Genomic DNA, 12593 nt, shown 5'->3' with positions numbered 1-12593 from the left:
AAGGTATAGATTATCCTTTGTTCTTTCAAGCAAAAGTTTTAGATATTTTATAGATAACTTTACCAGAAAAATATCCTTAAAATTTTCACAAGACTAAGGCTGTGATTCATCGGCATTTAGTACACTGCACAGCACAAATTAGCACATGTAGCAGCAACTTGTATGGTGTGGCTGTTTCAAAGGCACAGGTGCCACTACCATGCAATAATAAATATAACATTGTGTGCAGGTCATGTAAATGGTAACAGAATGTTGTGAAAATGAGGAATTGCATGCAAATATAGCACATGAAATGTGCAAATGATGACAGCAAGCATGGCAGAGTGATTCAGAAATGAATAAATCAGGTGCTCTGTGTAGCAGCAAAAAATATATATATATTCTGAACACTAGAGTTTTATATTTTACAGTCAGGTGGAGATGCTAGGAGCAGCAGCAGCTATACCAGAATAGCACATGTTAGTGGCTGTTATTAGCGCTTGAGATATGGCAAACAGTGGCCAAAGGTGCCATAACAGGAAGCACTGTCAGCACCTTACATACTACCATTTCACAGATCAGCAGATAGTGTACCTCTACTGTATGGACAGGAAGACCAAATATAACCTATTCAGACTGTATCACCTGTAAACAGAACTGAGGGGAATGCATGAATTGCTGATCTCAGTGGCACAACAATATGTACAGCATTAATTATTTTTGTTACAGGGCATTTACAGTGACCTATAAGGGACATGTTAGGGATGTCACATGTCAGCCTCATACATCATATACCAGTTCATTGACATTGTGCTGCAGCATGTGGAGGAACATATCTAGATTTCTGTAAGACTGTAGATGGGAGAAGCACCACTGTACACATGTTCTACAACATGCCTATTTCCCCGAGGTACTGGGAGCTATGCATTGCATGCATGTTGCCAATGGAGTTCCTCGGGGTCCACAAGGAGTGAGATACATCAACAGAAAGGGTTTTCAGTCCCTGAATTGCCAGATGCTGTGTAATAGAGATTATATACAATGGGTGTGTATGCCAACCAGGCTGGTTCCATTGTTCACATGTATGACACACATCTGACCTACAGTATAACAATTGTTGATGCAGGGGGACTTTAATCAAGTTAGTCTACTGGTAGGAATACATATAGATTAATTACACTGAGCAATATACATAGTTGACATGCAAGCAGGGAGCAGGCTACATGTCACAGTATGACCGTTGTGTGATCCAGTTAATTCTTGATCTGCCCTGTCACCTCTGATGATGACACTTATCCACACCCCTGGACAATGGCAGAAATGTACAAGACTGCCCATGCTGAAACACAGAATATGGTGGTGTGTATGTATGGACATCTCAAGGGATGCTTTTACTGCTTTGACACATCAGTCAGGGCACTGAAATTTGCAAGTGACACTTATAGCAAATTCTTCATGGCCTGTACCCCACTGAATAATTTTGTACTTTGGAAAATACTGATACAGCAGTGAAACATCCCAACAAGGCCCACCATAGCAATAGAATGAAGTATAAGAGCAGTGTGTAGACTTTAGTGACAACTAGTCAATGAGAGGTACTACAGGTGAGGATGAGGCAGATATAATGTATCACAGAGGTACCACAGATAAGCAAGAGGTAGATGTAATGCATCACAGCACTAACAAAGAGACAGTGTCTGGTTCACAACTGTGGACCATGACACAAGCATCACAAAATAAAATGATGCATGCATTATCACACTCAGCCTAGGTGAGGCAGTGAATGGACTGGCCATACTTATGCATATAGGGGTGGGCTGGCCACAATCATCATCACTTGCATCTGTAGCAGGACACAGTAACAGCAACACTACAAATATGGGATAAGATCATAGGAAGTAAATTAGATAGCCACGTACAGTGGCAGGAGACTGTGGAGAAATCAGGGATCATGTCCACCATTGGTGAGACTGATTTTTCACATTGTGACTGTTTGTAATATCCAAAGTGGTGGCTTGTGTTGATAAGGCTTGTTGCACTGTGTGGTAGGAAAGGTGAAGAGCTACAAGGTCATGTGCAAGTACCCTAATGAAGTGTCCCATGTCAGGGCCAACTGAGCATGAATGATGTCCATAAGTAGACATGGCACTCTATGTGCCCACAGGGAACACTGAAGGGTAGAACTATGGGACCACTCATTAGCATCTTGGTGAAGTATCCCAGATATTGAACCCGAAGAGTACTGATGACATCACCATGAGACTGCAGGGCTGTGCGGCCATAATTGATAGTGATGTTATCTGAATAACAGTCTGTGTAGCCTGAATTTGACTGGTCTGTCCACCTTGTATCCAGACACTCCCATGACTGTGAACTATATGACTTACAGAGGAAGACTGATGGGCAGTTGTCATGTGGCTCATCAAATCACCCAGGAAGGCAACATTTGCACAAGCAACATCAGCAACATTGACATGCAACTGTGCAGGTGTTGCATGTTGTCACACATACCAAGAAACACACATGCACCATTTTCATAATGCTGTTTAAAGCAGTTGTCTGTGTCTGGATCACTGACATTCATATTCATATTCATATTCATATTCATATTCACTAATTTATGCTGAGTACTGTAACCTGACCAAGGACAGACTCAAAGCCATGGCAGTGTTGCAGTCTCCCAATGTCTATCCCCTATAGTCAGAATGTGTAAGTTGGAGGCAGTGTGAATTCAGATTCTGTGTTGGCTGAAGACTCATGGAAAACACAGTTAACAGAATGTCTGGCATGCACTGGTGAGGTTGTGGAGGTTAGCCTGTATCTCTGCATGGGCATTTGACATGAAAGATGTGAGTGAGACCCCTCCCACAGTAGAGTCACAGACAGTTCAATGTGTCATCAGACAGTGAGATGTGCATGTTACCAGCATTATTAGTCAAATGTGACCTGCTGACATCAGACTTTGCCACATTTGGTTAAGATACATTTTGTCTGCTGTATCTTTGTCTAGGTGGTACACACCATGTGTGTGGAGAGCCTGTGATAACACCTCTATCTCTTGGGTAGTAAGCTTTTCTACCCATTGCCTCTTTCTCTTTCTCTCTCTCAGGGCCCCATGACAGGCCTTGTACATATATCTGGGTTAGATATGTCAGTCAGTGATTGCATATAATATGCCATGGATGTTATTTTATTTTACATTTGTTAACTGGGGGTGTCTGACTGAGCCAAAAGGCCCATTTTCATCAGAAGCCTGGGGAGAAAAGCTCCACATAGAAAAATTACAGATGCATTTAGATATTTAGACATGATCAGTATAAACACAAATTACAATAGACATGTTTTTACAGTGATATGCAGCACATCAACAGTTACAGTGGAGAGAACAAACAAGAAAATATTAATTTAAAATTTAAGGTAATTAATAGATTTGTGGTCATTTAACTATAGCTATTTCCACTTTTTTCTACTAAGTTTGGTTAGCAGGATACTGTAGTGATCTGCACATTCCGCCATGCATACACTATAGCAATGGGTATGGCTTCCCTGAAAGTCTTCCATCATCTGACTATTGACTCCATGTAGTAATATGCACATTCTGTTACACTCTTCATTATGAAGCATTGTTATACCTCAGCCTATGTAAGGTAGTCATCAAGTCCCCTGTGGCATGTTTTTGCCTAGATGCCGGATGCCCACCACATGTCTACCACTGCTGAGCCATGTCATTGTGCTAAGTTCCCACTCATGCATAGTCCATGGCATCTGTCTCACTACTGCTGCTATCTACCACAAGATTTGCTAACAGTGCTGAGATGCATTACCAGTGATTTGTCTTCCTTCACTAGGTGTATTTTAAAGTCCACAGAATTACTATGTAAAGCCCTGTTCTCCACAGATTTTCTTTTTGTACGTTTTCTGACATAAAAGGGTTCCTACATTTTATATCATGTTAATAGTGGTCTATCTGTGAAGCAGTTGTGGTTATGAGACAACATAGTGCCATAGCCTCTTAATCACTGTCAGAACACAAAGTGTTAACCACTTGTTTGTAGGTAACCATGCTAGGCATAGTGATAATGAAGTATATGACCACTATGCTCATGCACATAGCTGTGTACAAGCATAGTACTCCAGTACAACTCTACTGACATTTGGTTGCTTCCTGTTGCAGCATTACATTGCAAGTCACAACATATCTGACCATGCATCCATACACATGGGGTTATCAAATGAGCAAGACTGAGGGGACATAGCTTCCTTAGACACTGTGAACTGCAGGGTTCCTGCCTGTTGTGCCAGAGAGGGAAATATACTTTTGTTTTTTCCTGCATTTGTCCTTTGCTAGGTCTCTGCTGAGATGGTACGATGGCCCCTTGTGCTAGGTATATTTCTGCCATGAACTTGCTAAGATGGTGTGCGATGCCACTAGCATCATCCCTATTCTACTGAGGCATGTCATCATAGGTACAACCATCTGTGGCAGTATCACACTCTCCTGCTTCAGCAGTGGGGAACAGAGGTTAAGGAAACACAAACAGACATGTACTGTTATCATTTTTTTTTCTCTTATTGATTTATTACCTTGTGTACACATGTGCTGAGATATGAATACTCAGTTTTACTCTGCTAAAAGTGAGAGGACATTGCAGAAGTTGAGTGTGAGAATCCATGAAGGGGGTGTGCATGCCACATGTGCCAGTCCCCAGTGAAACTGCACAGGTATGTGTTCGATATGTGTGCACCACTGTGTTCTCTTTAACTTTTCCTTCTGCAGGTGCAGCCGTAGTTGAGGTAGTGGAGCACTTGTGGTCCTCTTGGTCTGCACTAACCATGACCTCTGTTGCTGGGTTGCCGTTGGTTGCCAGGTCTATCTCTCAGAAGGAACATGAAAGTTGTCTTGCTGAATGTAACCCAGTGGGATCCTGGTGGCCTCTGTGGCCACTTGTCAGGAGGCAGAGGCTTGTTTTCTTGTGGTAGTCAAGTAAGGTTTCCCATCATTTCCTGGTCTCAGTTGCCAAGGCTGGAGTGGACAAACATGCAGTTACAACTGCATCATTGCCTTGGCAGCATGGAGTACTTGCTGACATGGCTTGTCCAATCACTTGACTGGCAGGCCCTGACCACATACCATGTGAAGGATAGCCTTGCCCCATTGTCAGCTATGAAAATGACTCATGACTGTGAGTGCTGCTGTCAGGGCTAGTCTCAAATCCCTCTATGGCTCCTAACATATCTCCATCCAGATGTTCCTTCTATGTCTTTCCCTGTACATTGTTCATTGTCCAAAACTTCCCATCAACATCTGTCCACCTTCTAACCAGGAACAACCACAACCTCTTTCTACTTTACTTATAAAATTACCATGCAAACATGTTTACTATCACACCCACCCTTTCTTTCTATTTTACCTGTCCATTACCCTCTGTAAATACAACTTCATAAGTATCTCTCTAACACTCTACTGCCAGAGCTAACCCATGTATCACAACATGTACACTGCACTAGTCTGACTCTATACTTTACATTTCTGTATTGTTTAAATATCCGTTAAGCTCATCCAGGCCTATCTAATCTAGTAGCTATTGTACAACTACTGTAAATTAAGATATCTCTGTATAGAAAATGTCATTATGCTTATGTCTTTTATGTATTATTTCCATGTGGAGCTTTTCTCCCTGGGCCTCCTCTGAAAATGGGTTCTGTCCAGTCAGACTTTCCCAGTAAACAAAATAAAATAAAAAATAAAAATAAAATGTCTGTGTGCATTCACTGTTCATAGGTACATACTAGGCTATCTACCCTAGGGCATTTATAAGCCTAGGCAGAGTGTGTGTGGCTTTCGCCACCCCTTGGAATGAGAATACTATGCCCATTTAGGGTTTAGTTTACTGTGCCTCTGTCTAGTAGTGACACAGAGATGACCCCCGGGGTAAACCTACGATCTCCCATCCACTCGTCAAGATTTCTCTTGAAGAGAGTCAGTGAGGGGCTCTGCCTAACATGGACTGGGATTCTGTTCCAGAGTGTAGGGAGCCTCTGGGTTATGAATCTGTCCCTCCAGCACGTCCTATTTATTTCTGTGTTGAGGTTCAAATCTCTCGCTCTCGTGGCTCAGGTGGATTTGGATTTTCTGAGGTGGAGCATGTCCATTAATTCCGGATTGGACATGGCCTTGTGTGTCAGGCATAGATCGCCTCTGAGTAGGCGGTATGTGACTGAATAGAGCTGGAGTTTTTTCAGCCGGGCAGCATATGACATATGTTTGAGACCCTTGATCCTCTTGGTGAGGTACTTTTGAGGTCTTTCTAACTGCTGCAGGTGTCGGGTAAGGTACATCCCAAATGGGGCATTGTACTCAATTATGGGCCTGATAAGGGAAGAGTATAGGGGCACAATGACCTCTCTTGATCTAGATGTGAATCCTTTCATGATAAGGTGGGTAATATAGAAGGTCTTCCTAACCACCTTGGTAATGTGAGTGTCAAATGAGAAGTTACTGTCAACTTGGGTCCCTAGGTCCCTGATTACTTCTTCCATACTTAATGGATTGCCACCTATGTGGTAATTTGTGGGTACATTGTTTTTCCCAAAGGGTATGACTATACATTTTTTGGCGTTCAGTTTAAGGCCATGGTTCTGGCACCAGTTATCCATTTCTATGAGGCCTTTCTGAAGGATGCTTGTGTCTGCTGGAGTATCAGTTATGGCACCCAGTTTGCAGTCATCTGCAAACTTTGTCAGCCACAATCCTCCTATGTTTGCTTGCACCTCGGAAAAATAAATGCCGAACAAGAGGGGTCCCAGGACCGAGCCCTGTGGGACACCGCTTGTGACTGGCTTAGAGTCTGACATGGCTCCAGCAATTCTGACCTTGTGGGTTCTGTCCTTGAGCCAGTTTGCAACCCATCTTATGACATATGGGTTTACATTTAATCTGGTGAGCTTGTATATGATGCCCGAGTGGGGTATTGTGTCGAAGGCTTTTGCAAGATCAAGGTAGGCTGTGTGAACTGCCTTACCCTCATCAATGGCCTTAGTGACTGTTTCAAAAAAGTCAACCAGGTTCAAAAGGCAGGATCTGCCCTTGACAAAGCCGAATTGGGTAGGATCCAGTGTCTGCAGGTCCCCAATGTCTTTGTTTATGAGTTCCATAATGATCCACTCCATAGCTTTGCAAACCAGGCTCATCAAGCTTATGGGGCAGTAATTTCCAGGGCCGTAGAAGCACCTCCTTTGTGGAGTGGGACCACTGTTGCTGTATGCCATTCTTTGGGTACGTATTCTGTAGTAAGGCTGAGATTAAACAGCAGCCTTATGTGCGGGTTTAGTTCCTCTTGGAGTTCATGTAGCACGCAACCCGGGACACAGTCTGGTCCCATTGATGCTGTGTTTTTAGCTTTGGAGAGGGCGGATCTCACCTGGGCATCTGAGATGTCAGGGAGGCTACACTCTGCTGGGATAGATATTTCTCCTTTTGGGGGGGGGATTTGCACTGAACCTGTCTGCCAGTATGTTGGCAATGTCTGTGGGTTCAGTGTACTTTTTGTCATTTTGGACTAACTCTGAGCATATCTGGGAGTTTCCACCCAGGTTTCTAACATAACTAAAGAAGGCCTTGTGATTGTCTTTAGTGTCTTTTGCGATTTTTCTCTCAAAGTTGGCCTTGGATGATTTTATGAGTGATCGTAGTTTTTTGTTAGTACTGATCAGAGATGCCTTCCCTTTTGGGGATTTTGCTCTGTCATGTAGTAGCTTCCTCCTCCTGTTTTAAAGCTTGTTAATGGCTGGGGTCCACCAGACAGGATGCCTGCCTTTGGGGGAATGGGTCTTGGTTTTATTTGGGATGGCATGATCCATGCATTCTTGAAGGTGTCCGTAGAAAGTGTTTATAAAGGATTCAGCGGTGTGGGCTGTGGTTTCCACTGGCCCAGGGGCCTTGAAGGATACCACTTCAGTCTTAAGAAGTGTGAAGTCAGCTTTTGAGAAATTCTTCACTGTGGTCTTTTGTGCTGGGGGTGGGGGCGGAATGTGGATTTTCAGTGAGATTAATTTATGGTCTGATCTCACCAATGAGGGGTATACTTCCGGTGTGGAGCATTGTGTCCCCATGTTTGTGATGATCAGGTCTAGTATATTATCTCTTCTTGTGGGAGTGGTGACTAGTTGTTCCATCGCATTTGAGTTTATGAATTCTAGGAACCTTTGGGCTAGGGTGTTGGGGCTTGAGTAATGCTCCCAGTCTATGTTTGGGTAGTTGAAGTCTCCCAATATGATGGTATTTGGAAATACATTCATACTCTCCAGTGTCTTCAGGAAGGCTGAGAGGGGTTCCTGAGTTTGAGAGGGTGGTCTGTAGCATGCTACAAACTGTAGGGCAGTTTTGCCTACGGTTAGTTGCACCTGGATGGTCTCCGATGCTTCGTGCATTGCCACTAACCTGGAGGTGATGGTATCTTTGATGAATATGGATACCCCCCCTCCTTTTGTGGTTCAGTCCAAGTTTTGAGGCCAAAAAGCATGATATGAGGCATAACCTGGTAGTGCTGGGGTGCTCTCAGGAGCCTTGAACCAGGTTTTACTCACTGCACAGACATCGATGTTCTCCATACTGAGGAGGGCTTTGAGAGCATGCATCTTGAGGTTTAGACTTCTGGCGTTGAGCAGCATTACCCTTAGTTTTTTTCCACTTGTGTTTTCTAGGGAGGTGGGTTTGTCTTTTGAGCCTTGCCTAAAAAAGGCACTATGGGGGTGGCAAGAGCCTTGGCCAATATCCAGAAGCCCAGGGGTGACAGGTGCAAGCTATCCCTTGCGAAGCAGAGTGGCTTGTCAAGCATGTCACCCCAAGCAGACAGACATTGGATCCCCTTAGAATGACACCAGTAATTGAGCCAATTGTTAAAGCTGATCATTTTGTCTTTGTACTGTGGCATCATTCTTAGTGAGGGTAAGATGCTACTCAGGGTCAGGGTCATACTGGCCTGGGCTACATAATCAGAGAGCTCCTCTATGTCTCTTTTCATGTAGTCCAGGGAGGTATGTCTCAGGTCATTCACACCAGCATGGACAATGACTGAGTCATATTTGTACTTGCTTTGGAGTGACCTGAGTGCTTGTGTTATGTGGCAGATTCTAGTGCCCGACAGGCAGCTTACTGTAACCTTTTCCTTGTTTAGTCTGGTGAGCGGGACGTCAGTGTGTCTGACTATGGAGTCACCTATTACAAGTGTATCAGGCATGTTGTTTGGCCTTAAGGGCTGTGACTGTTTGGCACACTGACTTTGTGAACTATGTGTTGCATGTGCTATGTTTTGAGGTAGTTGACCAAACCACTCTCTCTGCTTAAGTTTATATTTTATAATTATTTGTCTGGCTCTGGCACTGCCACTTTCCTCTCTCATTTTATCATCCTCTCTATATATTGCAAATGGTGCTTTCTCTACCATAAAATAAAGATTGCCTTTTCTCAGTCTCCAGCTATCATACCTTATGATTTCTGTTGTGTTTTCCACTTCTTACTATTCTTCTGTTTCCTACTTTCCTGTCTCCAGTTTATATGATGGATTAGCATTTTGCTGTACTGACCCTTACTGGACTATCTGATTGAACATAGGTGGCAGATATGCAGTACTTCGCTGTGTTCGTGAGAAAGCATGATCTTTCTCTCATTAGTTTGCCTTGTCATTGATGCCTGGCAGGAGAGCCACACATCCTTCTGTAGCACTACTTACTTTTTAGACTTCCCTAGGTCTATTCTTCCTTTAAAGCAGTGTCTCCATTTTACTTTGAAGTCTTTTCCTCTGCATGTTGGTACTGTGCAACCTGACTCCATGTCTGCTTAGGTCTGGGCTGTGCAGGCTACTGGCTGCACCATTCCATGCTATGCAGGTGTGCAGTGCTTTTCTGTGAATCCCATACAAAATCAAACATTTTGAAGCTAAAGTTCTTTATACAAAGATCATTTATTGTCAAAACATTTATTAATAGAAGCACAGACATCTTGAAAATTGTCAATAATAAAAGGGTTAAGACAGTTAAAAGGGCAAGGATTAATCTCTTCCAGTATATAAAGTGGTTCTTCTTTCCACTGAGTTGTGTGACTCTCTTTTTGCTGTTAATGTGGTGGTGATATCAAGTTTGTTTTGTTGAAAAAGGAATAGTGTTTCAATTTCAAATCATGATGCAAGTAAGGTAACATTTCCATTAGTATTTATTTTCCTAAGACTTTGCACTCATTTTCAGGTGCCAACCTCATTATGTAGTGAACGTTGCTCAGTGGGATATCGAAAAATTGTGAAAAGGGGACAGCCAGTGTGTTGCTTTAACTGTGCAACATGTTCATCTGGAGAAATTGCCAATGAAACAGGTTAGTTTTTTTTTTTTATTTTCTTTTACAAAAAGTAGACAATGATGACAGAGCTACTTCAGGACTAGGCTTTATTATCTGATAAGAAACAATAATTCTTTCCACTGACAAAAATTTAAATAATGGAGAAGATTCTTAAATATGTAACAGATAGCTGTAAGTGAAAATATACTAGGAAAAAAGAACTGAGGAACTTTCAAATGAATGGGATGAAATATTTAATGATGTTTTTTCCTGGCATATTTTGTCCCTGTGACTACTGACTATGAAACCTCCACTTGATCAAACATTGCACATTTATTCCTTCACTTGGGGATTCACTTGAAGCCGAGACAAGAGCTGCCCAAGGGGAGGCATCTTTCAGACTGCTATAAGGGTGCTTGTGCTGTCATTTGCATCCTGGCAATGGCAGCGTTTTGAATGGTCTAACCCCACTCCCTTGACAGGGGATGAGTAAACTGCATCACAGATGTCACTCACAATGCACTCCTCTTGAAAAAGCACACTTCTCCACACTTGTTATACAGGCCGCCACCAATTGGTGACTTGGTGAGCATAAAACCCTGCCCAGGACAACTTCTGTGTCTGAGAGACTGTGACAATGTGTGCAGCTATCTCTGTCCTTCAATACCCCTACTATAGGCCTGCCCATCACCTCTGCCAGCATTGTTAAACACCAGACCCACTATAGAAACTTGGGTACCTGGACAGTAGTCAGGGCTTTATGACTCTACTGTACTAGCACTCATATAAATAATGATATTTTGTTATGAAGACAGCACTAAAGCTTTGCATATTAATGAATGATATCAATATTTTAAATGAGGTAACAGCAATTATTAAATTTCCTGTCAAAATTAACGAATAAGGAGATGTTGTTTGCATTACTCAGGCAATTTGCTGGGGAAGAATTCAAGTGCATATTTTACTACTTTTGTAAAGGGATTATACAAGTAGAAATAAAATGGATCATGCACATATTAATAAAAACAGAAACTGCCATACATCTTATTTGGTTTCGCTGAAAGTGATTTTTGCCTGTGTTTCCTTTGCAGATACAAATGACTGCCTGAAATGTCCAGAAGATCAATGGCCTAATGAACAGCGAGATAAGTGTGCTCTAAAAAACATTGAATTTCTCTCCTACAGAGAAGCTTTAGGGGTGACAGTGGCTACAGTTTCAGTTTCCATGAGTTTTACAGCAGTTCTCATCCTATGTGTCTTTATCAGATTTCGAGATACACCCATTGTTAAAGCTAACAATCTTGTTCTCAGCTATATCCTCCTCTCTGCTCTTACGCTTTGTTTCCTTTGCTCACTGATATTTATTGGACAACCAATGGAACTGACTTGTATACTGCGTCAGACTGCATTTGGTGTAATTTTCACCATTAGTGTTTCTATAATTTTGGCTAAAACCATCACTGTAGTAATTGCCTTCAGTGCAACAAATCCTAACAGCAAATTAAGGAACTGGGTGGGGTCAAAGATACCATATTCTATTGTTGTCTTCTGTTCCCTAATGCAGATCATTATTTGTAGCAGTTGGCTGTCTGTTTCCCCTCCTTTCCCAGAATTACATCTGAAATCTAAGTCAATTACAGTGATATATGAATGCAATGAAGGCAAAAGGTTATTCTTTTATTGTATGCTAGGATACATAGGTCTTTTGGCCACAGTTTCCTTTATAGTTGCATTCTTAGCAAGAAAGCTACCTGACAGTTTTAATGAGGCCAAATACATAACTTTCAGCATGTTTGGGTTTGTAAGTGTTTGGCTGTCCTTTATCCCTGCATACCTGAGCACACAAGGGAAATATATGGTCGCCGTGGAAATATTTGCCATTCTGTCTTCTAGTGCTGGATTACTAATCTGTATATTTGGTACCAAATGTTATACTATTTTACTAAGGCCAGATCAAAATGTTAAACAACGTTTAATAGGGAAATGAATAAAATTAAAGTTGGACATTATTTTAAGTGCTGTACATTACATTAAACTGATAAATTATAATATGCCATGCTAGCATTCTAATGTACAATACCTTTTGCTGATCTAATTTGCATTTTTCTTTATTCTTTCATGCCAGTGTTGTGGACAGCTACATAACACAGCTGAACAAATTACATGGTGTTGGCTCTCATATTTCAAGGAATTCCCTGTATGGCCTAACTGAATGTATACTGTAATAAACAAGATGGAAGTAATGTTTCAAATACCAAAAATGATTCACTGTCTTGACATAACA

The 12593-nt window shown here is 42.0% G+C and overlaps 1 protein-coding gene across 1 annotated transcript in view; it reads left to right on the top strand.

Annotated features, from left to right (window-relative positions):
- The window catches only part of LOC122788693 (extracellular calcium-sensing receptor-like), a 143066-nt gene extending 130770 nt beyond the window's left edge, over nt 1–12296 (top strand). Inside the window, exons 5-6 of the mRNA XM_044055588.1 lie at nt 10222–10345; nt 11401–12296. Of these exons, the coding sequence (XP_043911523.1) occupies nt 10222–10345; nt 11401–12296 (1020 nt within the window). The remainder of the gene's footprint in view (nt 1–10221; nt 10346–11400) is intronic.
- The last annotated feature ends 297 nt before the right edge of the window (nt 12297–12593 follow it).

The sequence above is a fragment of the Protopterus annectens genome, chromosome 14.part0, assembly GCF_019279795.1.
Source record: "Protopterus annectens isolate FY-2018-M chromosome 14.part0, PAN1.0, whole genome shotgun sequence".
In the NCBI taxonomy this organism is placed as follows: Eukaryota; Metazoa; Chordata; order Ceratodontiformes; family Protopteridae; genus Protopterus; species Protopterus annectens.
Note: the sequence above shows the minus strand (reverse complement) of the source record. Positions and strands in the feature narration are given on the sequence as shown.